This window comes from Protomyctophum parallelum, assembly GCF_964188405.1.
Source record: "Protomyctophum parallelum genome assembly, chromosome: 20".
Lineage (NCBI taxonomy): Eukaryota > Metazoa > Chordata > Actinopteri > Myctophiformes > Myctophidae > Protomyctophum > Protomyctophum parallelum.
In genome coordinates, this window is record NC_139718.1 from 5,733,849 (window position 1) to 5,761,425 (window position 27,577).

Sequence of the window (27,577 nt, forward strand, 5' to 3'; positions counted from 1 at the left end):
ACTCCTCTGTTTTCCTTGTGTGGTCCAGGTTAAACCTGCTAACTCCTCTGTTTCCTTGTGTGGTCCAGGTTAAACCTGCTAACTCCTCTGTTTTCCTTGTGCGGTCCAGGTTAAACCTGCTAACTCCTCTGTTTCCTTGTGTGGTCCAGGTTAAACCTGCTAACTCCTCTGTTTTCCTTGTGCGGTCCAGGTTGAACCTGCTAACTCCTCGCCACCTGAACCAGAAGGGCAAAGCGTTGCCGCTGAGCAGTGCAGAGAAGAGGAAAGCCAAGTGGGAAAGCCTGCAGAACAAACAGGTAATGGATGCTCCTGTGAAGAACCCCCCATGCCACCCCTCTCTCATCCCATTTAGGCCTGACGTCCACATTTAAAAAAAATGTAATTTTTAAAATGTATTTATTTTCCTGAAAAACCTCATGTTTCTATATCAGTGGTTCTCAATATTTCATGTCAAGGACCCCAACAATTATATGTAATTGGCCCGCCGTCCCCCCATCTGAAAATATGTTGTTCCAGGCCCCCCCCCCCCCCCCCCCCCCCCCCAGAAGCACAGATTTTAGTTAAAAACTGAAACTCTGAAAGAATATATATTCAAAGATTTGAGGCACATTTTCAAGATTTTTCAAAAGCAGACCTACAACAATTTTTTGGGCGTAGTGACAAAAAACAGTTCCGTGTGATAGAGGGGTAAAAATGAACGAAAGTTGCACAAATGTTTTAGAAATAGGTCAACAATACAAATCACGTTAGTTTTGTGGATTCATTTACTTTTACTGCGTGGCCCCCTGTGCCCCCCACAAAATGACCGGAACTACTTCATATGTAACCAAAACCAGAGCAGAACTCCCACCACGGGACTCGGGGCAATCAATTAATTTAGTTGCAACCACTATATTAATGGCAAGTATTTCATATAGCTTAAGTTCAGGGGTTAGTATACCTGGATGTTGTTTTCTTTGTGCGGCCAGGTTGAACCTGCTAACCAGGGGCTAGCAGGTTAGCCTAGGCCTCTCCGCAACCACGCTAATGTTGTTGTTGTTTAGATCCTGGTGCCTGAGCTGTGTGCCATCCACCCCATCCTAACCCTGTTATTGGTTGTTTAGATCCTGGTGCCGGAGCTGTGTGCCATCCACCCCATCCTAACGTTGTAATTGGTTGTTTAGATCCTGGTGCCGGAGCTGTGTGCCATCCACCCATCCTTTAAAGGGTTTTATTGTTGTTGTTTAGATCCTGGTGCCGGAGCTGTGTGCCATCCACCCCATCCCAGCCTCCCTGTGGCGGAAGGCGGTGTGTCTGCCCAGCATCCTCTACCGGCTGCACTGTCTGCTGACGGCCGAGGAGCTGCGCGCGCAGACGGCTACCGACGCCGGGGTCGGATCGCAGAACCTGCCCCCCGACTTCAGGTATTGCGGTATTACAGAGCCTGCCCCCCGACTTCAGGTATTACAGTATTACAGAACCTGCCCCCCGACTTCAGGTATTACGGTATTACAGAGCCTGCCCCCCGACTTCAGGTATTACGGTATTACAGAGCCTGCCCCCCGACTTCAGGTATTGCGGTATTACAGAGCCTGCCCCCCGACTTCAGGTATTACGGTATTACAGAGCCTGCCCCCCGACTTCAGGTATTACGGTATTACAGAGCCTGCCCCCCGACTTCAGGTATTACGGTTATACAGAACCTGCCCCCCGACTTCAGGTATTACGGTTATACAGAATCTGCCCCCCGACTTCAGGTATTACGGTTAACCCAGAACCTGCCCCCCGACTTCAGGTATTACGGTTAACCCAGAACCTGCCCCCCGACTTCAGGTATTACGGTATTACAGAACCTGCCCCCCGACTTCAGGTATTACGGTTAACCCAAAACCCTCCCCCCCGACTTCAGGTATTACGGTTAACCCAGAACCTGCCCACCGACTTCAGGTATTACGGTTAACCCAGAACCTGCCCCCCGACTTCAGGTATTACGGTTAACCCAGAACCTGCCCACCAACTTCAGGTATTACGGTTAACCCAGAACCTGCCCACCGACTTCAGGTATTACGGTTAACCCAAAACCCTCCCCCCGACTTCAGGTATTACGGTTAACCCAGAACCTGCCCACCGACTACAGGTATTACGGTTAACCCAGAACCTGCCCCCCGACTTCAGGTATTACGGTTAACCCAGAACCTGCCTCCCGACTTCAGGTATTACGGTTAACCCAGAACCTGCCCCCCGACTTCAGGTATTGCGGTTAACCCAGAACCTGCCCCCCGACTTCAGGTATTACGGTTAACCCAGAACCTGCCCCCCGACTTCAGGCATTACGGTCAACCGTTTTCTGTCCCTAGGACGTGTCCCACACGTCCTAGGGAACCCGATCGACGCGTTCAAAGGACGTGTGTACTGTACACGTCCTATAGCGCATCCTCAATGATATCAGGCGAGAGAAGAATATTCTGCCGGATTGTTTCTTCCGGAAACAATCCGGAAGAAAACCGGAGAAATATTTTGTTAGCTTACCGTGGTCTCGAGTCTATTATATCGCTAGAAGCTCCAAAGCATTCATATTTTGAACGAGAGGCAAAAAAAAAAAGAAAATAAATGAAACATTTTATGATTTTCTCTCTCCCTCTCTCCTTTCCTTTCCTTTCCTTTCCTCAGGTATCCTAACCTGGACTTCGGGTGGAAGCGCTCCATCGACAGCAAGACTTTCATCTCCTCGTGCACCGAGGAGGACGACGAGGAAGACGACGAATACGAGGAGGACGACGATCACTGTAAACGCCAAGCGCCAACTGTAGCCCCGCCCCCTAGCCCCGGCCACGCCCCCGCCCCCCCGCCGGAGCAACAGGCATGGATTAACTTTTTTTTTTTTATTCATAATAATAATTTCTTCTTATGTTTTCTACATGAATGTAACCACATTATAACCATATCAAATGAAATGGGGGTTAAATGCTGCACTTTGTAAAAAATGTCAAAATATGACTCCTAACATCGTTGAACATCTAAAAGACCATCCCTGCGTCCCAGGGACTCATTACATTGAAAATCTTTTTGTTTTTGCTTTTATTCCATGAGCAGGAGACCCAGCAGCAGGGGCCCCTAGCCACCACCACCCCCGTCGAAGTAGGAGGAGGAGTGGCCCCTGAGACGCCCAGAGGAGGAGGAGTGGCCCCTGAGACGCCCAGAGGAAGAGGAGTGGCCCCTGAGACGCCCAGAGAAGGAGGAGTGGCCCCTGAGACGCCCAGAGGAGGAGGAGGAGGAGGAGTGGCCCCTGAGACGCCCAGAGGAGGAGGAGGAGGAGGAGTGGCCCCTGAGACGCCCAGAGAAGGAGGAGGAGGAGGAGGAGTGGCCCCTGAGACGCCCAGAGAAGGAGGAGGAGGAGGAGGAGTGGCCCCTGAGACGCCCAGAGAAGGAGGAGGAGGAGGAGTGGCCCCTGAGACGCCCAGAGAAGGAGGAGGAGGAGGAGTGGCCCCTGAGACGCCCAGAGAAGGAGGAGGAGGAGGAGGAGTGGCCCCTGAGACGCCCAGAGAAGGAGGAGGAGGAGGAGTGGCCCCTGAGACGCCCAGAGAAGGAGGAGGAGGAGGAGGAGTGGCCCCTGAGACGCCCAGAGAAGGAGGAGGAGGAGGAGGAGGAGTGGCCCCTGAGACGCCCAGAGAAGGAGGAGGAGGAGGAGGAGTGGCCCCTGAGACGCCCAGAGGAGGAGGAGGAGTGGCCCCTGAGACGCCCAGAGGAGGAGGAGGAGTGGCCCCTGAGACGCCCAGAGGAGGAGGAGGAGTGGCCCCTGAGACGCCCAGAGGAGGAGGAGGAGTGGCCCCTGAGACGCCCAGAGAAGGAGGAGGAGGAGTGGCCCCTGAGACGCCCAGAGGAGGAGGAGGAGTGGCCCCTGAGACGCCCAGAGGAGGAGGAGTGGCCCCTGAGACGCCCAGAGGAGGAGGAGGAGGAGGAGTGGCCCCTGAGACGCCCAGAGGAGGAGGAGGAGGAGGAGGAGTGGCCCCTGAGACGCCCAGAGGAGGAGGAGGAGGAGGAGGGGCCCCTGAGACGCCCAGAGAAGGAGGAGGAGGAGGAGGAGTGGCCCCTGAGACGCCCAGAGGAGGAGGAGGAGGAGGAGGAGGAGGAGTGGCCCCTGAGGCGCCCAGAGAAGGAGGAGGAGGAGGAGGAGTGGCCCCTGAGACGCCCAGAGGAGGAGGAGGAGGAGGAGGAGGAGTGGCCCCTGAGACGCCCAGAGGAGGAGGAGGAGGAGGAGGGGCCCCTGAGACGCCCAGAGAAGGAGGAGGAGGAGGAGGAGTGGCCCCTGAGACGCCCAGAGGAGGAGGAGGAGGAGGAGGAGGAGTGGCCCCTGAGACGCCCAGAGGAGGAGGAGGAGGAGGAGGAGGAGGAGTGGCCCCTGAGACGCCCAGAGGAGGAGGAGTGGCCCCTGAGACGCCCAGAGGAGGAGGAGTGGCCCCTGAGACGCCCAGAGAAGGAGGAGGAGGAGGAGGGGCCCCTGAGACGCCCAGAGAAGGAGGAGGAGGAGGAGGGGCCCCTGAGGCGCCCAGAGGAGGAGGAGGAGGAGTAGACAATGATGACGCCACTGACCGCACAAGGAACCTCACCAACGGCACTGCCCTAGTCGGCCACCAACACGAGCACCTTCACCACCACCAACGCGCCTCCCGGCTCCCGCCGGAGGCCCCCCAATCAGTACAAACCACTACCTCAGTTCCTGTGCAGCAGCAGCAGCAGCCCTCTCCTCTTCCTCCTCTTCCTCCTCCTCCGGCCTCCTCCTCCTCATCGGACCTCGTGAATAAAGCTACCTCAGCCTGCATCCCAACAACGGTGCCGCCCCACGACGACGGCACAGCACCTTTACCCGCCCCGCCGGTAAGAAGCATCATGTTATACTTTACACAGCACCTTTACCCGCCCCGCCGGTAAGAAGCATCATGTTATACTTTACACAGCACCTTTACCCGCCCCGCCGGTAAGAAGCATCATGTTATACTTTACACAGCACCTTTACCCGCCCCGCCGGTAAGAAGCATCATGTTATACTTTACACAGCACCTTTACCCGCCCCGCCGGTAAGAAGCATCATGTTATACTTTACACAGCACCTTTACCCGCCCCGCCGGTAAGAAGCATCATGTTATACTTTACCTTTACCCGCCCCGCCGGTAAGAAGCATCATGTTATACTTTACCTTTACCCGCCCCGCCGGTAAGAAGCATCATGTTATACTTTACCTTTACCCGCCCCGCCGGTAAGAAGCATCACGTTATACTTTAGCTATTGAAAAATAGCAGATCTACAAGCTCATAGCTCACCAGCTTGTAGGTCATATGTAAATATGAAATTAATGCTTAAACATGTAGCTATAGGTGTAATGTTAGAGACCACAGAAGTGAACCTTTCAAGCCTGTTTTCTCAACTCGCTGTTTCTCTGCAAGACATTATACTCTATAAGCCATATCTCCAAAACTGGTGGGTCAAACTGAACAACCAACATGTCAATTTGAAGCTATAGATTCCCTGCTTTCATGGAACTGAAAATTCAATGGCAGTCCCTCAGTCAAATTTTGTCACATATTATATTCTTTTCACAGCAAATCCTGGGCGAGTCCCCCACCAAGAGCCTGGGGCCCAACCCGGGTCTGATCCTCCAGGCCCTGACCCTGTCCAACGCCAGCGACGGCTTCAACCTGGAGCGCCTGGAGATGCTGGGCGACTCCTTCCTCAAGCACGGCATCACCACCTACCTGTTCTGCACCTACCCCGACGCGCACGAGGGACGCCTCTCCTACATGCGCAGCAAGAAGGTGAGCTCCACTGTAGGCAGGGCCGGATTAACACCTCTGAGGGCCCCTGGGCACTGAAGCTAGAAGGGCCCCCCTTCACGCGCACGCAACATTTTTGCTGTTTTGTAGCCGTTTTGGGGCAGTTTTATGCCGTTATATTGGCCTATTTCCGGTCGCCTACCCCCCCCACCTCCCCAGAGTGACAGCCAATCCTAGCGCGTTGTTGCTGCTTTAGACAGGGGCCCCTGGTGCCCAAGGGCCCCTGGGCACGTGCCCAAAGTGCCCATATGGTAGATCCGGCCCTGACTGTAGGGCATTACAGGGACGCCTCTCCTACATGCGCAGCAAGAAGGTGAGCTCCACTGTAGGGCGATACAGGGACACCTCTCCTACATGCGCAGCAAGAAGGTGAGCTCCACTGTAGGGCGTTACAGGGACGCCTCTCCTACATGCGCAGCAAGAAGGTGAGCTCCACTGTAGGGCGTTACAGGGACGCCTCTCCTACATGCGCAGTAAGAAGGTGAGCTCCACTGTAGGGCGTTACAGGGACACCTCTCCTACATGCGCAGCAAGAAGGTGAGCTCCACTGTAGGGCGTTACAGGGACACCTCTCCTACATGCGCAGCAAGAAGGTGAGCTCCACTGTAGGGCGTTACAGGGACGCCTCTCCTACATGCGCAGTAAGAAGGTGAGCTCCACTGTAGGGCGTTACAGGGACGCCTCTCCTACATGCGCAGTAAGAAGGTGAGCTCCACTGTAGGGCGTTACAGGGACGCCTCTCCTACATGCGCAGTAAGAAGGTGAGCTCCACTGTAGGGCGTTACAGGGACAACCTCTCCTACATGTGCAGTAAGAAGGTGAGCTCCACTGTAGGGCGTTACAGGGACAACCTCTCCTACATGCGCAGCAAGAAGGTGAGCTCCACTGTAGGGCGTTACAGGGACGCCTCTCCTACATGCGCAGCAAGAAGGTGAGCTCCACTGTAGGGCGTTACAGGGACAACCTCTCCTACATGCGCAGCAAGAAGGTGAGCTCCACTGTAGGGCGTTACAGGGACAACCTCTCCTACATGTGCAGTAAGAAGGTGAGCTCCACTGCAGGGCGTTACAGGGACACCTCTCCTACATGCGCAGCAAGAAGGTGAGCTCCACTGTAGGGCGTTACAGGGACGCCTCTCCTACATGCGCAGTAAGAAGGTGAGCTCCACTGTAGGGCGTTACAGGGACGACTCTCCTACATGCGCAGCAAGAAGGTGAGCTCCACTGTAGGGCGTTACAGGGACGCCTCTCCTACATGCGCAGTAAGAAGGTGAGCTCCACTGTAGAGCGTTACAGGGACGCCTCTCCTACATGCGCAGCAAGAAGGTGAGCTCCACTGTAGGGCGTTACAGGGACGCCTCTCCTACATGCGCAGTAAGAAGGTGAGCTCCACTGTAGGGCGTTACAGGGACGCCTCTCCTACATGCGCAGTAAGAAGGTGAGCTCCACTGTAGGGCGTTACAGGGACGCCTCTCCTACATGCGCAGTAAGAAGGTGAGCTCCACTGTAGGGCGTTACAGGGACACCTCTCCTACATGCGCAGCAAGAAGGTGAGCTCCACTGTAGGGCGATACAGGGACGCCTCTCCTACATGCGCAGCAAGAAGGTGAGCTCCACTGTAGGGCGTTACAGGGACACCTCTCCTACATGCGCAGCAAGAAGGTGAGCTCCACTGTAGGGCGTTACAGGGACACCTCTCCTACATGCGCAGCAAGAAGGTGAGCTCCACTGTAGGGCGATACAGGGACGCCTCTCCTACATGCGCAGCAAGAAGGTGAGCTCCACTGTAGGGCGTTACAGGGACACCTCTCCTACATGCGCAGCAAGAAGGTGAGCTCCACTGTAGGGCGATACAGGGACGCCTCTCCTACATGCGCAGCAAGAAGGTGAGCTCCACTGTAGGGCGATACAGGGACGCCTCTCCTACATGTGCAGCAAGAAGGTGAGCTCCACTGTAGGGCGTTACAGGGACACCTCTCCTACATGCGCAGTAAGAAGGTGAGCTCCACTGTAGGGCGTTACAGGGACACCTCTCCTACATGTGCAGCAAGAAGGTGAGCTCCACTGTATAGGCGTTACAGGGACGCCTCTCCTACATGCGCAGTAAGAAGGTGAGCTCCACTGTAGGGCGTTACAGGGACACCTCTCCTACATGCGCAGCAAGAAGGTGAGCTCCACTGTAGGGCGTTACAGGGACACCTCTCCTACATGCGCAGCAAGAAGGTGAGCTCCACTGTAGGGCGTTACAGGGACACCTCTCCTACATGCGCAGTAAGAAGGTGAGCTCCACTGTAGGGTGTTACAGGGACACCTCTCCTACATGTGCAGCAAGAAGGTGAGCTCCACTGTATAGGCGTTACAGGGACACCTCTCCTACATGCGCAGCAAGAAGGTGAGCTCCACTGTAGGGCGTTACAGGGACGCCTCTCCTACATGCACAGCAAGAAGGTGAGCTCCACTGTAGGGTGTTACAGGGACACCTCTCCTACATGCACAGCAAGAAGGTGAGCTCCACTGTAGGGCGTTACAGGGACACCTCTCCTACATGCGCAGTAAGAAGGTGAGCTCCACTGTAGGGCGTTACAGGGACACCTCTCCTACATGGGCAGTAAGAAGGTGAGCTCCACTGTAGGGTGTTACAGGGACACCTCTCCTACATGTGCAGCAAGAAGGTGAGCTCCACTGTAGAGCGTTACAGGGACACCTCTCCTACATGCGCAGCAAGAAGGTGAGCTCCACTGTAGGGCGTTACAGGGACACCTCTCCTACATGGGCAGCAAGAAGGTGAGCTCCACTGTATAGGCGTTACAGGGACACCTCTCCTACATGCGCAGCAAGAAGGTGAGCTCCACTGTAGGGCGTTACAGGGACACCTCTCCTACATGCACAGTAAGAAGGTGAGCTCCACTGTAGGGCATTACAGGGACACCTCTCCTACATGCACAGTAAGAAGGTGAGCTCCACTGTAGGGCGTTACAGGGACACCTCTCCTACATGCGCAGCAAGAAGGTGAGCTCCACTGTAGGGCGTTACAGGGACGCCTCTCCTACATGCACAGTAAGAAGGTGAGCTCCACTGTAGGGCGTTACAGGGACACCTCTCCTACATGCACAGCAAGAAGGTGAGCTCCACTGTAGGGCGTTACAGGGACACCTCTCCTACATGTGCAGCAAGAAGGTGAGCTCCACTGTAGGGCCTTACAGGGACACCTCTCCTACATGCGCAGTAAGAAGGTGAGCTCCACTGTAGGGCGTTACAGGGACGCCTCTCCTACATGCGCAGCAAGAAGGTGAGCTCCACTGTAGGGCGTTACAGGGACGCCTCTCCTACATGCGCAGCAAGAAGGTGAGCTCCACTGTAGGCCGTTACAGGGACGCCTCTCCTACATGCGCAGCAAGAAGGTGAGCTCCACTGTAGGGCGTTACAGGGACGCCTCTCCTACATGTGCAGCAAGAAGGTGAGCTCCACTGTAGGGCGTTACAGGGACACCTCTCCTACATGCGCAGCAAGAAGGTGAGCTCCACTGTAGGGCGTTACAGGGACGCCTCTCCTACATGCACAGCAAGAAGGTGAGCTCCACTGTAGGGCGATACAGGGACGCCTCTCCTACATGCGCAGTAAGAAGGTGAGCTCCACTGTAGGGCGTTACAGGGACAACCTCTCCTACATGTGCAGCAAGAAGGTGAGCTCCACTGTAGGGCTTTACAGGGACGCCTCTCCTACATGCGCAGTAAGAAGGTGAGCTCCACTGTAGGGCGTTACAGCAGGGACACCTCTCCTACATGCGCAGTAAGAAGGTGAGCTCCACTGTAGGGCGTTACAGGGACACCTCTCCTACATGCGCAGTAAGAAGGTGAGCTCCACTGTAGGGTGTTACAGGGACAACCTCTCCTACATGCGCAGTAAGAAGGTGAGCTCCACTGTAGGGTGTTACAGGGACAACCTCTCCTACATGCGCAGTAAGAAGGTGAGCTCCACTGTAGGGCGTTACAGCAGGGACACCTCTCCTACATGCGCAGCAAGAAGGTGAGCTCCACTGTAGGGCGTTACAGGGACGCCTCTCCTACATGCGCAGTAAGAAGGTGAGCTCCACTGTAGGGCGTTACAGGGACACCTCTCCTACATGCGCAGTAAGAAGGTGAGCTCCACTGTAGGGCGTTACAGGGACACCTCTCCTACATGCGCAGCAAGAAGGTGAGCTCCACTGTAGGGCGTTACAGGGACAACCTCTCCTACATGCGCAGCAAGAAGGTGAGCTCCACTGTAGGGCGTTACAGGGACGCCTCTCCTACATGCACAGCAAGAAGGTGAGCTCCACTGTAGGGCGTTACAGGGACACCTCTCCTACATGCGCAGTAAGAAGGTGAGCTCCACTGTAGGGTGTTACAGGGACGCCTCTCCTACATGCGCAGTAAGAAGGTGAGCTCCACTGTAGGGCGATACAGGGACACCTCTCCTACATGCGCAGCAAGAAGGTGAGCTCCACTGTAGGGCGTTACAGGGACAACCTCTCCTACATGCGCAGTAAGAAGGTGAGCTCCACTGTAGGGCGTTACAGGGACACCTCTCCTACATGCGCAGCAAGAAGGTGAGCTCCACTGTAGGGCGTTACAGGGACAACCTCTCCTACATGCGCAGTAAGAAGGTGAGCTCCACTGTAGGGCGTTACAGGGACAACCTCTCCTACATGCGCAGTAAGAAGGTGAGCTCCACTGTAGGGCGTTACAGGGACGCCTCTCCTACATGCACAGCAAGAAGGTGAGCTCCACTGTAGGGCGTTACAGGGACACCTCTCCTACATGCGCAGTAAGAAGGTGAGCTCCACTGTAGGGTGTTACAGGGACGCCTCTCCTACATGCGCAGTAAGAAGGTGAGCTCCACTGTAGGGCGATACAGGGACACCTCTCCTACATGCGCAGCAAGAAGGTGAGCCCCACTGTAGGGCGTTACAGGGACGCCTCTCCTACATGCGCAGCAAGAAGGTGAGCTCCACTGTAGGGCGTTACAGGGACAACCTCTCCTACATGCGCAGTAAGAAGGTGAGCCCCACTGTAGGGCGTTACAGGGACACCTCTCCTACATGTGCAGCAAGAAGGTGAGCTCCACTGTAGGGCGTTACAGGGACAACCTCTCCTACATGTGCAGCAAGAAGGTGAGCTCCACTGTAGGGCGTTACAGGGACGCCTCTCCTACATGCACAGCAAGAAGGTGAGCTCCACTGTAGAGCGTTACAGGGACGCCTCTCCTACATGCGCAGCAAGAAGGTGAGCTCCACTGTAGGGCGTTACAGGGACGCCTCTCCTACATGTGCAGTAAGAAGGTGAGCTCCACTGTAGAGCGTTACAGGGACGCCTCCCCTAAATGCGCAGTAAGAAGGTGAGCTCCACTGTAGGGCGATACAGGGACAACCTCTCCTACATGGGCAGCAAGAAGGTGAGCTCCACTGTAGGGCGTTACAGGGACAACCTCTCCTACATGCGCAGCAAGAAGGTGAGCTCCACTGTAGGGCGTTACAGGGACAACCTCTCCTACATGCGCAGCAAGAAGGTGAGCTCCACTGTAGGGCGTTACAGGGACAACCTCTCCTACATGCACAGCAAGAAGGTGAGCTCCACTGTAGGGCGTTACAGGGACACCTCTCCTACATGCGCAGCAAGAAGGTGAGCTCCACTGTAGGGCTTTACAGGGACGCCTCTCCTACATGCGCAGTAAGAAGGTGAGCTCCACTGTAGGGCGTTACAGGGACGCCTCTCCTACATGGGCAGTAAGAAGGTGAGCTCCACTGTAGGGCGTTACAGGGACACCTCTCCTACATGCGCAGCAAGAAGGTGAGCTCCACTGTAGGGCGTTACAGGGACACCTCTCCTACATGGGCAGTAAGAAGGTGAGCTCCACTGTAGGGCGTTACAGGGACACCTCTCCTACATGCGCAGTAAGAAGGTGAGCTCCACTGTAGAGCGTTACAGGGACACCTCTCCTACATGTGCAGTAAGAAGGTGAGCTCCACTGTAGGGCGTTACAGGGACGCCTCTCCTACATGTGCAGCAAGAAGGTGAGCTCCACTGTAGGGCGTTACAGGGACACCTCTCCTACATGTGCAGCAAGAAGGTGAGCTCCACTGTAGGGCGTTACAGGGACACCTCTCCTACATGCCCAGCAAGAAGGTGAGATCCACTGTAGGGCGATACAGTCGACTACTAGTGCTAGTCGACTGTTCAACTAGTAAATCCACTGGTCGACTTGTTGGTACTAGTTGACTAGTTGATAAGAAAATAAAAATGTTTTTGTTTTTTTGTAGGCCTCACGATCAGGTAGATTATAGTTATAGTCACCGATGTACACAGTTTTTGAGTGGTGCAAACCACTCCAAGGAACAGCAATGTCCCATTTTTCTAAAATAGCAGAGCTCGTAGCGAGGCACTCGGTGCCGCACTCTGTGCTTTAGCTTCAACAGCCAAAGCATAACCTAATGCTTGAAACACCAAAAGGGGTTCCCGGCATACAGAATGGGTACTTAATATTCTTTCTTTGTGTGTGTGTGTGTGTGTTTGTGCCACAGGTGAGCAACTGTAACCTCTACCGCCTGGGCAAGAAGAAGGGCCTCCCCAGCAGGATGGTGGTGTCCATCTTCGACCCGCCCGTCAACTGGCTGCCTCCAGGCTACGTGGTCAACCAGGACCGGAGCCTCACCGACAAGTGGGACTCGGACGAGGTTGGTTGGTTGGTGTGGGACTGGGAGCAGTGTTGTTTTTAGTTTTGGTCATATTCTCTTGAAATGTGTTAATTTAGTTTTTAGTCATATTTTAGTCACCTAGAATGTTTTAGTGTTAGTCTAGTTTCAGTCGACTAAATGTCATAAGATTTTGGTCGACTGAATCTACAGTTGATTTAGTCGAACAAAATGTGTTTTGGCGGTCCTTGATGCCGTCGTAATGACTTTTTTTTTTCACTTGCTGAAAATAGCCGATCTACAAGCTCACAAGTGTAAAATTACTTAACTTGTCCACTAGTCCCTTCCTAACATTTTAGTCTAGTTTGTATTGGTTGACGAAATTGGGATGGGTGGAGGTGGATGGACGGACAAAAATGAAAAATAACATGTTCATCCTTTTTGGGGTTATGGCGATACGTAGCCACCAGAGGGTGGCGTTCGTCCTTGCTGTGGCAATCTTCCACCGGGAACCCCTTTTGGTGTTTTAAGCATTATGTTCTAATTTAGATATTAGAAAAATATTTATATATATATATATATATATATATATTTGTTGACGAAATTGTCAATAGTTTTAGTCTAAGTTTTAGTCACCATAGCTTAGTTTTAATTTAGTTTCCATTTAGTTTAGTTCGTCTTAGTTTTCAGTCGACAAAATCAACAACTGCGTTTAAACGGGGGCTTGACGGTCTCTCTCTCTCTCTTCCAGGTCAAAGAGGAGCAGCAGACCAACGGGGGAGCAGCGGCGGGAGGAGGAGGAGACTCCTACGAGGAGGACGAAGACGAGGAGGAAGAGGAGGAGGAGGAGGAGCTGATGCTGAAGGAGGAGGAGGAGGAAGGGGAGGAGCAGCCCAAGGAGGGGGGCGAGGAGGAGGAGGAGGGGACCATGGAGGACGACCTGGAGTACTACCAGGAGCACATCAAGTTCATCGACAACATGCTGATGGGCTCCGGCGCCTTCGGCAAGAAGATCACGCTGGGGGGCGGAGCCTCCTCCTCCTCAGCTGTGCCCGCCCCCTCCTCCTCCTCGCCCACGCCACCCGCCGCCGCCACCTCCTCCGCCTCCCCCCGCTCCCCCTCCTCCTCCTCCCCAGGTGGGTTGACTCACCGACCGACCGAATTGAATTTTTATTTCTAAAGCACATTTACAAACGGCCAAAGACCAAAATGCTGAACAGCAAAAGTGGTTGCCATTCTCCATATGCAGACCGCGGCCATCTTACCATATAAGCTAACCCATTCTGACCTGAGATCAGATTCATACGAGGTTTCCACTGGACACACACTGGTCTGATTAACCCATTCTGACCTGAGATCAGATTCTAATAATGTCAGTCGCTCTTCGATTTTTCAAAAAATAGCAGACCTACAAGCTCGTAGCGCGCCACTCGGTGGCGTGCTATGAGCTTGTAGATCTGCTATTTTTCAATAGCTAAAGCATAACATGATGCTGACACCAAAATGGGTTCCCGTTCAGAATGGGTTTTAATGGCAAGGTCCATATTCCCATAGAAATGTAGTACTTTTGCTGAAGTGACAGTCTTCCCTCGCCAAATTTAACTCAGAATTGACGTCGAGTCAACAAATCTCATCATGTCCATTATACACTTTCAATGTGACAAATTGTGTCACAAAGAACTGTACCAGGCATCCAAACAGAAAAGATTGTATTAAACAACGTCAAACTCACCAACATTGCAGCTGTACGGAAAGCTTGAATTATTCTCTTTCTATCCTCAAAGTGTTTGTTTCATAAAAACCCACTGTATAGACATGTTATGAGCTACTTTGTGTCCTTGCAGGATATTCTTTTTCTAAGTGCTGCAGTTTGGAAGTGCTCGTTAGATCTCACTCAACTGTCCTGCGTACCACCTGTTTTGAATTAGCACTAATGCATGAGACAGCAGGACGTTGCTTTACTGAAAACGAGTGCTTCCAAACTCTGATGGAAACATGGCCACCGTCTGCAGATGGTCAATGGCCTGGCATGTAGCTTTTTCTTTGATTGAATATAACGAAAGGCTGATGGAGGGGTAAAAAGAACTGGTTGAGCACCACTGACATAGAAACATAGGGTTTGTTCAGAAAACTGTCATGATTTAGAAGACATTTGTAGAATATGTTCTCGGGTCTAATGAAGGATAATAACCTTGCTTGTTGCCTCCCCCTCCCCCGTCCCGTCCCCAGCCCCAGGATCCCCCTCCGAGTGGAAACCCCCCAAGAAGCACTCTAAGCACCACCCGGCCGCGGCCCGCGACTACCCGCCGTCGGAGACCAACGCCCCCAGCTGTGGCGCCACCTCGTCGGCCTCGGGGGTAAGGCGCCGTGTGTCGTTATCGTACCGTTATCGAGGTTCAAGGCTGTTCTTTATTGTACCACAGGTCGTTTCGAGGAAGCAATCTGATTGGTTGAAACGGCCTTCTAGTCGTGGTTCAAATGAGCACCACTCCATGCACCACCTAATCAAAACAAAGAATTCAGCTGCTCTGTTCTCCCAGAGCGCTAGCAAACTCGGTGGCTATAGGCTAGCTAGTTTCTTGGGACATTTGTGGTCGTAGTGACTACATCTGTCATTACATTTTTTTTTTTTTTTGAAGGAAGCATGAGTTCAAGTCCGTTGCTCTCCCCTTGTCCCCCATATATGGGGACTAGGTTGGTGGAGGGTGTGTAGAGCCCAGGATCACATTAGATGATTGACACAGGGGTGAAAAATGGGTTACAAAATCGTGGGATAAAAAATATATTAAAAAATATATATATATATATATATTTTTCTTTGTTTTCAGCGATTTCCTTAGTTTTAAGGGTAACTGTTGTAGAATTGCAATATTACACTCGAGGGTGTGGGTTTAACGTGATTATTGCCACTTCAGTGATGCTTGCGGGACTCTACTTCGTCTCGTTCCTGACCGCAATTATTGTTGTTCCATCTTGTGCACAGGTACATAAGAGTACAACTTTATTGATACATCTTGTGCACAGGTACAGAAGAGTACAACTTTATTGATACATCTTGTGCACAGGTACAGAAGAGTACAACTTTATTGATACATCTTGTGCACAGGTACAGAAGAGTACAACTTTATTGATACATCTTGTGCACAGGTACATAAGACTACAACTTTATTGATACATCTTGTGTACAGGTACATAAGAGTAAAACATATTATTATATATATTTTTGCTTCCTTACAGACAATGCAGCAGCATTTAGATAGCATAACATTCAAACAACGAAACCACAGCAAGCACAGCAAACAAAGGGATAGAGTAATGAGTGCAAGAAAGATCATTCAAAGAGTACAACAAATTAAATAGTAACATACAGTAGGCTATGCAGCCAGCATGTTGTCCCTGTAGTAGCAACAGGTAGGTAAACGTTATGTGAACATCTTCACAGTAGGTTATGTTCCATAAATACAACACAATTTAGTTTAAGAAGGTACAATTTGAGGTTATGTTCCGTTTATACGTACAGCAAAGGTATGAACATGTGCAATGCAATGTCAGCGTCGCAAAAAGGTCAACGGTATCTCAATATATATATATCCATATTATCAATATGTCGTTGATATATCGTCGATTTGCCGTCCAAAATATATAGTATGACATTTAACGGTAATATCGTATTCTTGATACGGCAATATTTGACCTTAACACTGAGACTTGTGTCCCCTAGGGTAGGTACCCTCACAAAAAACATGCAGTAATCCTGGTCACTAAACTGCCTCCCCCTGGCCAGCCGGGGAGCCTGATGGAGGGGAAAGGAACTGGTTGGAATAATGTGTTCCTTCCACGCGCTACGTCCAACCAGGGAAACTCCCCCCTGTCAGGTGTAAAGGAGCAACTTGGACACTCAGGCATGAAGGAAGCATGAGTTCAAGTCCGTTGCTCTCCCCTTGTCCCCCATATATGGGGACTAGGTTGGTGGAGGGTGTGTAGAGCCCAGGATCACATTAGATGATTGACACAGGGGTGAAAAATGGGTTACAAAATCGTGGGATAAAAATAAAAAAACATTCACTGTGTCCATATCGTTGAGCAGGGCGAGGAGTTCGACTACAGCTCGTGGGACGCCATGTGCTACCTGGACCCCAGCAAGGCGGGCGAGGAGGACGACTTCGTGGTGGGCTTCTGGAACCCGTCGGAGGAGAGCTGTGGGGGGGCGGAGGGCGCCGGCGGCAAGCAGTCCATCTCCTACGACCTGCACACGGAGCAGTGCATCGCCGACAAGAGCATCGCCGACTGCGTGGAGGCGCTGCTCGGCTGCTACCTGACCAGCTGCGGCGAGCGGGCCGCCCAGATGTTCCTCTGCTCCCTGGGGCTCAAGGTAACGTAGAGTATACATTAAGGCTGTCAAAAATAACGCGTTAAAGGCGTTAATTAATTGCGTTAATTAATTGCGTTCAAATATTTAACGCAATTAACGCCCGTGCGCGCGGCTCAGCAACGTTCAGAGCATAACAAATCATGTCACTGTGTAGCACACAGTCATGATTGAACAACACTAGAGAGATAGCTTGTGTATTGTAGTTGGGTTGACAAGTGGTTTGATTCTGTAACTCTGTTGTGTTACTTTGTCTGCCTAGAAAAGCCCCATTAGACTACACTGCACAGTCACACACACACACGCACGCCTCGTCGTCTCCTCCAGTTTTCCTCCCTCCTCTGCACGCATGCACACACGCACAGTCGCACACTACTAGTGTGTAGCTGTCAGCGCGCTGCAAGAATCACACATGTTTTATAGTGCCGTCGGCGTCGGGTCCGTCGCAACTTGTGGACAGTTTGAAAATGCGGGTCCTACGTGCATTAAGCCATTAACGTTGGTCCGGCTGGTTTCATTTTGTCCTATGCGATTACGTGAATCAGCGTGGCTGCGCCTGCAGTAGGCTATTACCAAAACAAACACATGGTACTTTTGTGTCGCACATGGAAAGCAACTGAAAACGACCATGGATACATTAAAGACAGTTCCCCTGTGCTGCTGTGCACAGCGGAGATAATGCACCACCCCAGGTATGTACGAACCAAAACACTGACTGAAGCTGATCATTCACGACTAACTATCTCCAGACTAGTCCTGCAGTCCCACAATGAAGGAGAGACAATCTCGCCTCTCACTACAGTCCACTACAATGCCATTCTAGCCTTAAAACCTACATTTATGTTATTCAACAATTACTTTAGCGCAAAATATAGGCTTCTCTAAACCAAGCCCTGTTTCAAAAATGCTCATGTGACATTATTGTATTTTGTGAATGAACTATAGTCTACAGTTTAACCCATTGAGTCTCAGCTATTTTAATTTCAAGGACCCCCAAATTAAATTGATAGAAAGTAGCCTAGGCCATTTCATTATGATTTCCATCTCTGGACTGGGACCCCAGTCTCCATCCATCCATCCATCCATCGTCAACCGCTTATCCGTAGTCTGGTTGCGGGGGCAACAGCTCCACCAGAGTGTTCCAGACTTCCCTTTCCAGAGCAACATTAGTGACTTCCTCCTGGGGGGACCCCAGTCTACATGGCCAAAAGCCAGTGTTCATTTAACTCAAAGTGTAGGCTAGGCCTACAAATGCTCACATCACATCATGGCTATACTAAATGCATTAGAAGAAAAAAAACATTCAAAAACTAATGTATATCCGCTTTCTGTCATTTATATTTCCATTTCCACAACATCATTTGACAGCCCTAGTATATATATATATATTAATAGACGCCACCGGATTTCTCCTCCCATCCACTTGCAGAACGTAACGATAACACGAATTATGCTATTTACGTGTATGCGCGTCTTTAGAGTCAAAACCACGGGGTGTGGGACACACATTAGGACTTGGCCCAGCGACATTTATTTAGCTTTAATCCATGCATTGACAGTTGACACCCCCCCTCCCACAGGTGCTACCGGTGACCGCTAGCCCGGCTAGCGCGCCCCAGGCGACAGCGGACCCCGCGGACCTCCGCTACGGCTGGCTGAAGATCCCGCCGCGCTGCATGCTGGACCACCCGGACGCCGAGCGCACCCTCCACCACCTCATCTCCGGCTTCGACAACTTCGAGAGGAAGATCAGCTACACCTTCAGCAACAAGGCCTACCTGCTGCAGGCCTTCACCCACGCCTCCTACCATTACAACACCATCACAGGTAGGTCTGGTCCTTCACCCACGCCTCCTACCATTACAACACCATCACAGGTAGGTCTGGTCCTTCACCCACGCCTCCTACCATTACAACACCATCACAGGTAGGTCTGGTCCTTCACCCACGCCTCCTACCATTACAACACCATCACAGGTACCGTACGCCTCCTACCATTACAACACCATCACAGGTACCGTACGCCTCCTACCATTACAACACCATCACAGGTACAGGTACGCCTCCTACCATTACAACACCATCACAGGTACCGTACGCCTCCTACCATTACAACACCATCACAGGTACCGTACGCCTCCTACTAGGCATGTAACGATATATCGTATATCGCAATATTATATCCCGACGATATGTATCGATTTATTAAAAATAAAAATCGATTAAAAAAAAAATATATCTATGTATTTTCTTTTCTAGTGGGGTCTAGTGTGTGATAAGAAATGTCAGCTGTAATCATATCCCATCACATTCACATGATTTTGGAGAGAAATGAGACCTCTGAGAGTAGAGGTCTGGAGAGGGGAGCTGTATATGTGTCTGTGACTGTGCCCAGGTGATGGTCGTTATTGATGCTCATTAATACATCAAGGAAGGCAATTATCTTTACAATGTCGTTAAATAAAAATTGTGAAAAAAGCTTTGGGGGGGGGGGGGGGGGAAGATAAATCATTAAAAAAATATTGTCTGGAAAATCATTGTCTGGAAAATATCGTGAAGAATGGTATCGTGAACCTCATATCCAATTTGAGGTCCAGGCCTTATGCACGTGGCGTCATGAACGTCCGTCCACCTCCGTGAAAGTGCTGCATTTACATTTTCAATTCCGTACTTTTACTTGTAACAAAGTTCTACATTGCAGCATTGGTACTTTCACTTAAGTAAAACACTGCTCCCGTCTCACCCCAGATTGTTACCAACGCCTGGAGTTCCTCGGAGACGCCATCCTCGACTACCTCATAACCAAGCACCTTTATGAAGACCCGCGGCAGCACTCGCCCGGCGTGCTCACGGACCTGCGCTCAGCGCTGGTCAACAACACCATCTTCGCCTCCCTGGCCGTCAAATACGACTACCACAAGTACTTCAAGGTAGCGTTGATGTGATAGTACAGACTACCACAAGTACTTCAAGGTAGCGTTGATGTGATAGTACAGACTACCACAAGTACTTCAAGGTAGCGTTGATGTGATAGTACAGACTACCACAAGTACTTCAAGGTAGCGTTGATGTGATAGTACAGACTACCACAAGTACTTCAAGGTAGCGTTGATAGTACAGACTACCACAAGTACTTCAAGGTAGCGTTGATGTGATGGTACAGACTACCACAGGTACTTCAAGGTAGCGTTGATGTGATAGTACAGACTACCACAAGTACTTCAAGGTAGCGTTGATGTGATAGTACAGACTACCACAAGTACTTCAAGGTAGCGTTGATGTGATAGTACAGACTACCACAAGTACTTCAAGGTAGTGTTGATGTGATAGTACAGACTACCACAAGTACTTCAAGGTAGCGTTGATGTGATAGTACAGACTACCACAAGTACTTCAAGGTAGCGTTGATAGTACAGACTACCACAAGTACTTCAAGGTAGTGTTGATGTGATGGTACAGACTACCACAAGTACTTCAAGGTAGCGTTGATGTGATGGTACAGACTACCACAAGTACTTCAAGGTAGCGTTGATTTGATAGTACAGACTACCACAAGTACTTCAAGGTAGCGTTGATGTGATAGTACAGACTACCACAAGTACTTCAAGGTAGCGTTGATGTGATAGTACAGACTACCACAAGTACTTCAAGGTAGCGTTGATGTGATAGTACAGACTACCACAAGTACTTCAAGGTAGCGTTGATGTGATAGTACAGACTACCACAAGTACTTCAAGGTAGCGTTGATGTGATAGTACAGACTACCACAAGTACTTCAAGGTAGCGTTGATTTGTTAGTACAGACTACCACAAGTACTTCAAGGTAGCGTTGATTTGTTAGTACAGACTACCACAAGTACTTCAAGGTAGCGTTGATGTGATAGTACAGACTACCACAAGTACTTCAAGGTAGCGTTGATTTGTTAGTACAGACTACCACAAGTACTTCAAGGTAGCGTTGATGTGATAGTACAGACTACCACAAGTACTTCAAGGTAGCGTTGATGTGATAGTACAGACTACCACAAGTACTTCAAGGTAGCGTTGATTTGTTAGTACAGACTACCACAAGTACTTCAAGGTAGCGTTGATTTGTTAGTACAGACTACCACAAGTACTTCAAGGTAGCGTTGATGTGATAGTACAGACTACCACAAGTACTTCAAGGTAGCGTTGATGTGATAGTACAGACTACCACAAGTACTTCAAGGTAGCGTTGATGTGATAGTACAGACTACCACAAGTACTTCAAGGTAGCGTTGATGTGATAGTACAGACTACCACAAGTACTTCAAGGTAGCGCTGATGTGATAGTACAGACTACCACAAGTACTTCAAGGTAGTGTTGATGTGATAGTACAGACTACCACAAGTACTTCAAGGTAGCGTTGATTTGTTAGTACAGACTACCACAAGTACTTCAAGGTAACGTTGATTTGGCCCAGGCCGTAGCGTAACGGTCTGGGCACCGGACTGGTGATCCAGTCGCGGTGTGCCGCGGGTTCGACTCCCGAACCCGACACGGCCTTTACCGCATGTCATCCCCCCATCTCTCTCCCGTTTCCTGTCAGCCTACTATCTGTCCCTTAAAAAAAAAATCAATAAAAGGCGTAAGCCGCAAAAAAAATATCTTAAAAAAAAAAAAAAAGGTAACGTTGATTTGCAAATGCTAAATGTAAACTAAATGTGAAAATAAAGCATAATCTAAAATTATGACTTGATATTATCGACAATTTTAGACTAAAATGTTAGGTGTAAAATCAGCCATTACGGCGGCATCAAGGCCCGCCAAAATACATTTTAGTTGACTGAAAATGTTAGTGGATTTAGTCGACTAAAACCAGACCGACAACTAAAGCGTTCCGGGTGACCAAAGTGTGACCAAAACCAAATGAAAGCTATTGAAGAGACCATGACTAGTAAAAACTATCTAAATCTAAATGATTTGCTGTCAACATCCAACTCTGCATTCTAGGCCGTGTCGCCGGAGCTGTTCCACGTCATCGACGACTTTGTGCAATTCCAGCTGGAGAAGAACGAGATGCAAGGAATGGACTCTGAGGTGAGGCCCGCTCTCGCTCTCATGTTTAGTCTAGACAATCAAGCGGATAGAATGGGGGAAACGTGCTGGTGAAGTGGTATCACCCTGAAACGTTGGTATTTATTCAGACCATGTAATACCATACCATCTTTATTTCTATAGCACATTTAAATAACAAGTTGTACCAAAGTGCTTTACAATAAAATAATAAAAATCACAACTTAATTTAAAAACAAACAACATACAGTACACTGTCACTTTCAACATCAAAAAGCTCATACTATGCTAGGAAAAGCCAAAGAATAAAAATATGTTTTGAGGCGTGATTTAAACACCTGAAGAGTGGGGGCCTGTCTTATGTGCAGAGGCAGCTCATTCCAGAGCTTGGGAGCTGCGACTGCAAAAGCCTGGTTCCCTCTAAGCTTCAGCCTTGATTTAGGCACCACCAGGAGAAGCTGGTCAGAGGACCTGAGACCTAACATTAGGTCGTATAACAATTGAAGAAGCGGTCATTAAAAAAGTAAATCAATTTACACATTTTCTTTATATACAAACATGCGTTGTTGATTATTCAATTTATATAAAAAAAGGTAATTTAAAATGAACTGATGAGAAAATAGTAGATAGATGCATTGTAACACTGTATAATTAAGTGAACAAGCAGTCGGGAGAATCTTCAATCTGTTTGATCAGCGTGAGTTTCCGTCTGTGAAGCAATGTTGTTGGTTTTTTTTATTACTTTTTAACGGTGTCTTTCATTTTGTATGCAAGAGGTCTTGTTTTCAAAGAGAGAGAGAGAGAGAGAGAGAGAGAGACGCTGAACCCGCCGGCCCCACATATCCTGACACACACTGCTTTTTGACATTTATGTTCAATAACCCATTCTGATCGGGAACCCGTTTTGGTGTTGGCATCATGTCGTGCTTTAGCTATTGAAAAATAGCAGATCTACAAGCTCGTAGCGCGCCACCGAGTGGCGCGCTACGAGCTTGTAGGTCTGCTATTTTTTTGAGAAAATCGAAGAACGACTGACATTTTTTTAGAATCTGATCTCAGGTCAGAATGGGTTCATCATCAGACCAGTGTGTGTCGCAGTGGAAACACTCGTATGAATCTGATCTCAGGTCAGAATGGTATAAACTACTCGATAACCGTTCCTTCCTCCGGCTTCCTCCTCTCTCTCTCTCACACACAGCTGCGGCGCTCGGAAGAGGACGAGGAGAAGGAGGAGGACATCGAGGTCCCCAAAGCCATGGGGGACATCTTCGAGTCTCTGGCCGGCGCAATCTACATGGACAGCGGGATGTCACTGGAGACGGTGTGGCAAGTGTATTATCCAATGATGAGGCCACTTATAGGTAAGGAGAAGAAAAAAGAAGAGTGGAAACCAATTTTCTTTTTCGTTTAACCCATTCTGAACGGGAACCCATTTTGGTGTTATAGCATCATGTTATGCTTTATAGCTATTGAAAAATAGCAGACCTACAAGCTCATAGCGCGCCACCGAGTGGCGCGCTAAGAGCTTGTAGGTCTGCTATTTTTGAAAAATCGAAGAACGACTGACATTTTTTTTAGAATCTGATCTCGGGTCAGAATGGGTTGATCAGACCAGTGTGTGTCCAGTGGATAACTCGTATGAATCTGATCTCAGGTCAGAATTGGTTAACCGTCCCTGATTGTGTCTCGGTTCTGTTCACGTCGTCGGGTACGGGAGGAGAACGGCCGCCGGGTTGATTGGGGCGCCGTTCTCTCATACTCGGCCTCGTGATGATGACATATTACGGGGAGGAATTTGCAGAGTTGATGGAGGTATATATTATTCAGGGTTTCGTTTTTCATTACCGTGCCCTCTCCCCCTCTCCCTCCCCCTCCTCTCCTCTCCCCCTCCTCTCCTCCTTTACAGAGAAGTTCTCTGCGAACGTCCCCCGCTCCCCTGTCCGAGAGTTGCTGGAGATGGAACCAGAAACTGCCAAGTTCAGGTAAAAAAAAATATATATATATACATTTATTTTATTTTATTTTATTTTATTACGTTTTTGTCACTCCCCCTGAGCATGTCATCCGATAGGCTGTTATTTTTCTCAACCGCCGGGACCCATAGCCGCTCTAAAACTATGAGTGCAAATACGGTAGACCAAAATATATGACTGACTAACCTTCAAGGGTCCATTGGGTTCCATTTGTACTCTCTCTAAGTCTATTCAAACTTGGGTTCCCTTGAAATATATATATTTGTTTAAACTGTTGAGAATCACTTCTTGGTTCTCTGTTTTCCATTCTTTATTGATTCATTGATTGATTGGTTGATTAAATACTTCAAATTGCTTTAACAGCACATAAAGGTACGATGAAACATTTTGTTTATACGCAAAGTCAATTACTTTTTTCCGCCCTGTCGACTATGACTATGACCTATGACGACAAATGTCCATTTACTACCTTTTTCCCCACTGACGAAAACTACATGAAAACTAGGAAGGCATTTGTAGAATCTTTCTCGGGTCTAAATGGGTTAACCCATTCTGGGTCGGGAACCCCTTTTGGTGTTAGCATTATGTTATGCTTTAGCTATTGAAAAATAGCAGATCTACAAGCTCATAGCGCGCCACCGAGTGGCGCGCTATGAACTGCTATTTTTTTGCTATTGCTATTTCTGCTATTTTTGAAAAATCGAAGAACGACTGACACGAAACATGGCTTTTTCAGAAAACTGTCAGAATGTAGAAGACATTTTTAGAATCTGATCTCAGGTCAGAATGGGTTAACACTCTCCCCCCCTCCCCTCCCCCACACAGCCCTGCGGAGAGGACGTACGACGGCAAGGTGCGCGTGACGGTGGAGGTGGTGGGCAAGGGCAAGTTCAAGGGCGTCGGACGGAGCTACCGGATCGCCAAGTCTGCGGCGGCGCGGCGCGCCCTGCGCAGCCTCAAAGCCAATCAACCTCAGGTCCAAAACAACTGAAAAAAAACAAAACAAACACAAACGACAAAACCTTGCTTCTTCTCGCGCTAGCGGAAAACTCAACCCCCCCTGAAAACGTTAGCGCCCCAAGCTATTGAAGCTAAGAGAGAGAGAGAGAGAGGGAGGGAAAAACGCAACGCGATGCTAAAGCCCTGTATCTTCATGCCTTTTTGAACGGCCGTGACACGCAAGGCATTCTGGGAACACTGTGGAGACGCCAACACCAGACGCAGAACTGATAACTCATAACGGATTTCACTCAATGGACGCTGTCTTTCTTTTTTTCTTTTTTTTTTTTTTGCGCAAACACAATCTTTACTTTTCCCTTCTCTGCTTGTTTGTGTAATCACACGAGTGCTTTATTAACGTTTTTTTGCAAAATGTTTTTAAAAGGACGAAAAAAGAAAAAAAAAAAGAGGTCAGGTCGCTACAGTACGTCTGTTAATTCTTCACTGTTTTGCTTTTGTTTGTTTTTTTGTCAAACCTCTGAGCGGTTCTGAGAGGCTTTCTAAGCTTATCCTAGTGTTAGACTGTATATAGTTCAAATAAATAAATAATAAAATAAAGGTTGTAAATCAAAATGTTAAAGTTGGGGAAAAACGGAAAAAAAAAAACCCTAAAGAATTCAAGGAACAAAAACGCTAAACTCCTCAGCCTGTGCACTAGTGCCAGTTTAGAAAGGCGACGGTGGCTCACAGACACCACTGGCACGGGAAGAAGAAAGAGAGAAAGAGAGAAAAACTAACCATGGCACTTCTGTCGGAAATCTGTCTTGAAAACAAAAACTACGGTAAACAAAAAAGTGGTATTCTTAATCATTATTGCACTTATTCCATTAGGGTCTGTTTCTTTTCTTATGTTTTTGAGAGAGAGAATAATGTGGTCTGACTGACACCAAAATCATATTCGTAGCAAAAGTATATATATATATATATATATATATATATATATATACACACGTGTAAAATGACATTTATGATGATATTCTGCGCCTTAGATGCTGACTGAGGCCCACCCTCATATATCCTACGAGTCGGATAGGAATTGTCAACATTCCCGGTTACTGTAATTAAAAGAAAATGAAAAAGAGAAAACGGAAAAAAAAAAAACACACAAAAAAAAAAAGAAAATGTTTTAACCGCACTTAAGGTTCGCATGTTTGTTTGTAGCTTATGTATTAACCATGACAACTGGATGGCTCATTATAAACCTTATAAAATCTATCGATATATCTAGAGTGTGTGAGTGTGCGAGCAAGACGGAGAGAGAGAGAGATCTTTAGTTGTTTGACATTAGTGAATATCTTTGTTTTCTGATAGTTTAGTTTTTGTTTAGTTTTTTTTCTTTGATAACCAAGAATGGCTGAATTTGACGAGTCATTCTTGAGCACTATAAAACTGTCTTTCCACCGATATCGAATCGTCGCATTTTGATACAACCGCCAGATCTAAAGAGGAAGACCTCTTGTACAAAATATGCTGCAGTTTTCTACAAATTGGATAACATATTTAAGACACCTTTGAAACCTTTTTTGAAATGAAAAAAAAGAAGAAAAAAAAAAGAAAATAATTATGATAAGTGGTCTTTAGGAACCAGGCCCACTGGTGCGTCGTCGACACTGACGACACTGGTCATTTATTTGAGCACACTGGTGCGTCGTCATTCATTTGAGCACACTGGTGCGTCGTCATTCATTTGAGCACACTGGTGCGTCGTCATTCATTTGAGCACACTGGTGCGTCGTCATTTATTTGAGCACACTGGTGCGTCGTCATTCATTTGAGCACACTGGTGCGTCGTCGTTTATTTGAGCACACTGCTGCGTCGTCATCACGTCCTCATCTTACCAAAGCTTATAGCGGGTGTGACACTATAAGGAATCTAAGGGGATTTAGGATGCCTGCCTTGTGTTGTCTTTCATCCTTCAGTTTAGACACATATTTTAGCTTTTCTTGCCTAAATATATTTTTTTTTCTCCCTTTTTTATTAAAACAAAACAAAATGCCCCCTTTTCACTTGAATACCTCAGTTAATTGCATGCATTTATTTTCCCTTTTTGGTTTTGGTGCTATGTTTTTTTTGTTTTGTTTTTTTGTATTAAGCTTGAATTTCTCATCTTTTTTGCACTGTAACTACAATACCTCTTTATTTGAACTTGTTTAATTTGAGATCCGTTTTTTTTTTTTTTTGGTTGTTACTGTTCTATCAGCCATGAGGCTGTAGCGCGCTGGTTCTCTTCTTGTTTTGTCTTCCTCCAAGGACCCGTTAACTCTTATGAAGTGTAAAAATGGAACTAAACAGGACCAGTTAGGGGTCCAATTTAGCTTTATTTGTCTCAAAGAGTTACAGACCTGTAAGGGTCCCCGGGTCCATTTGGAACCCCCTCGTGGAAACCCTGAGGGCTCCCCCCCCCCCCCCCCCCCCGGACCCCACTTTGAGAACCAACTGCTTTTTAGAGGAGAGCGCGGTGTTGTCGCTTTTCTTTCTTTTCTTTGTCTTCCCTCGTCCCTTCACCCTCCCTCACTTTGGGGGTTCTGCTTGAAGAGAGGAGGGGGTTTGAAAGTTTGTCTAAGCTCTGCACATTCATTGTTTCCTCGTCGATTTTCAGCTATCGTCGTTTTTCCACCAGTTTGGTAGCTATTTCTTCTTTTCCCCCCCTCCCCTCAAATGTATCTGGAGTGACGTGGAGAGATCTCTTTGAACGCTTGTTGAGGTAATCAGATTGCACTC

General features: G+C 48.9%; 1 protein-coding gene across 1 annotated transcript in view; it reads left to right on the forward strand.

Annotated features, from left to right (window-relative positions):
- Positions 1-26,905, forward strand: part of dicer1 (dicer 1, ribonuclease type III) — a 69,362-nt gene extending 42,457 nt beyond the window's left edge. Inside the window, exons 19-34 of the mRNA XM_083792846.1 lie at positions 191-296; positions 1,228-1,403; positions 2,650-2,839; positions 3,073-4,854; positions 5,577-5,789; positions 12,366-12,518; positions 13,228-13,320; positions 13,363-13,612; positions 14,706-14,833; positions 16,564-16,848; positions 18,426-18,672; positions 19,594-19,775; positions 21,821-21,907; positions 23,082-23,244; positions 23,790-23,865; positions 24,682-26,905. Of these exons, the coding sequence (XP_083648972.1) occupies positions 191-296; positions 1,228-1,403; positions 2,650-2,839; positions 3,073-4,854; positions 5,577-5,789; positions 12,366-12,518; positions 13,228-13,320; positions 13,363-13,612; positions 14,706-14,833; positions 16,564-16,848; positions 18,426-18,672; positions 19,594-19,775; positions 21,821-21,907; positions 23,082-23,244; positions 23,790-23,865; positions 24,682-24,847 (4,297 nt within the window). The 3' untranslated portion in view covers positions 24,848-26,905. The remainder of the gene's footprint in view (positions 1-190; positions 297-1,227; positions 1,404-2,649; positions 2,840-3,072; positions 4,855-5,576; positions 5,790-12,365; positions 12,519-13,227; positions 13,321-13,362; positions 13,613-14,705; positions 14,834-16,563; positions 16,849-18,425; positions 18,673-19,593; positions 19,776-21,820; positions 21,908-23,081; positions 23,245-23,789; positions 23,866-24,681) is intronic.
- The last annotated feature ends 672 nt before the right edge of the window (positions 26,906-27,577 follow it).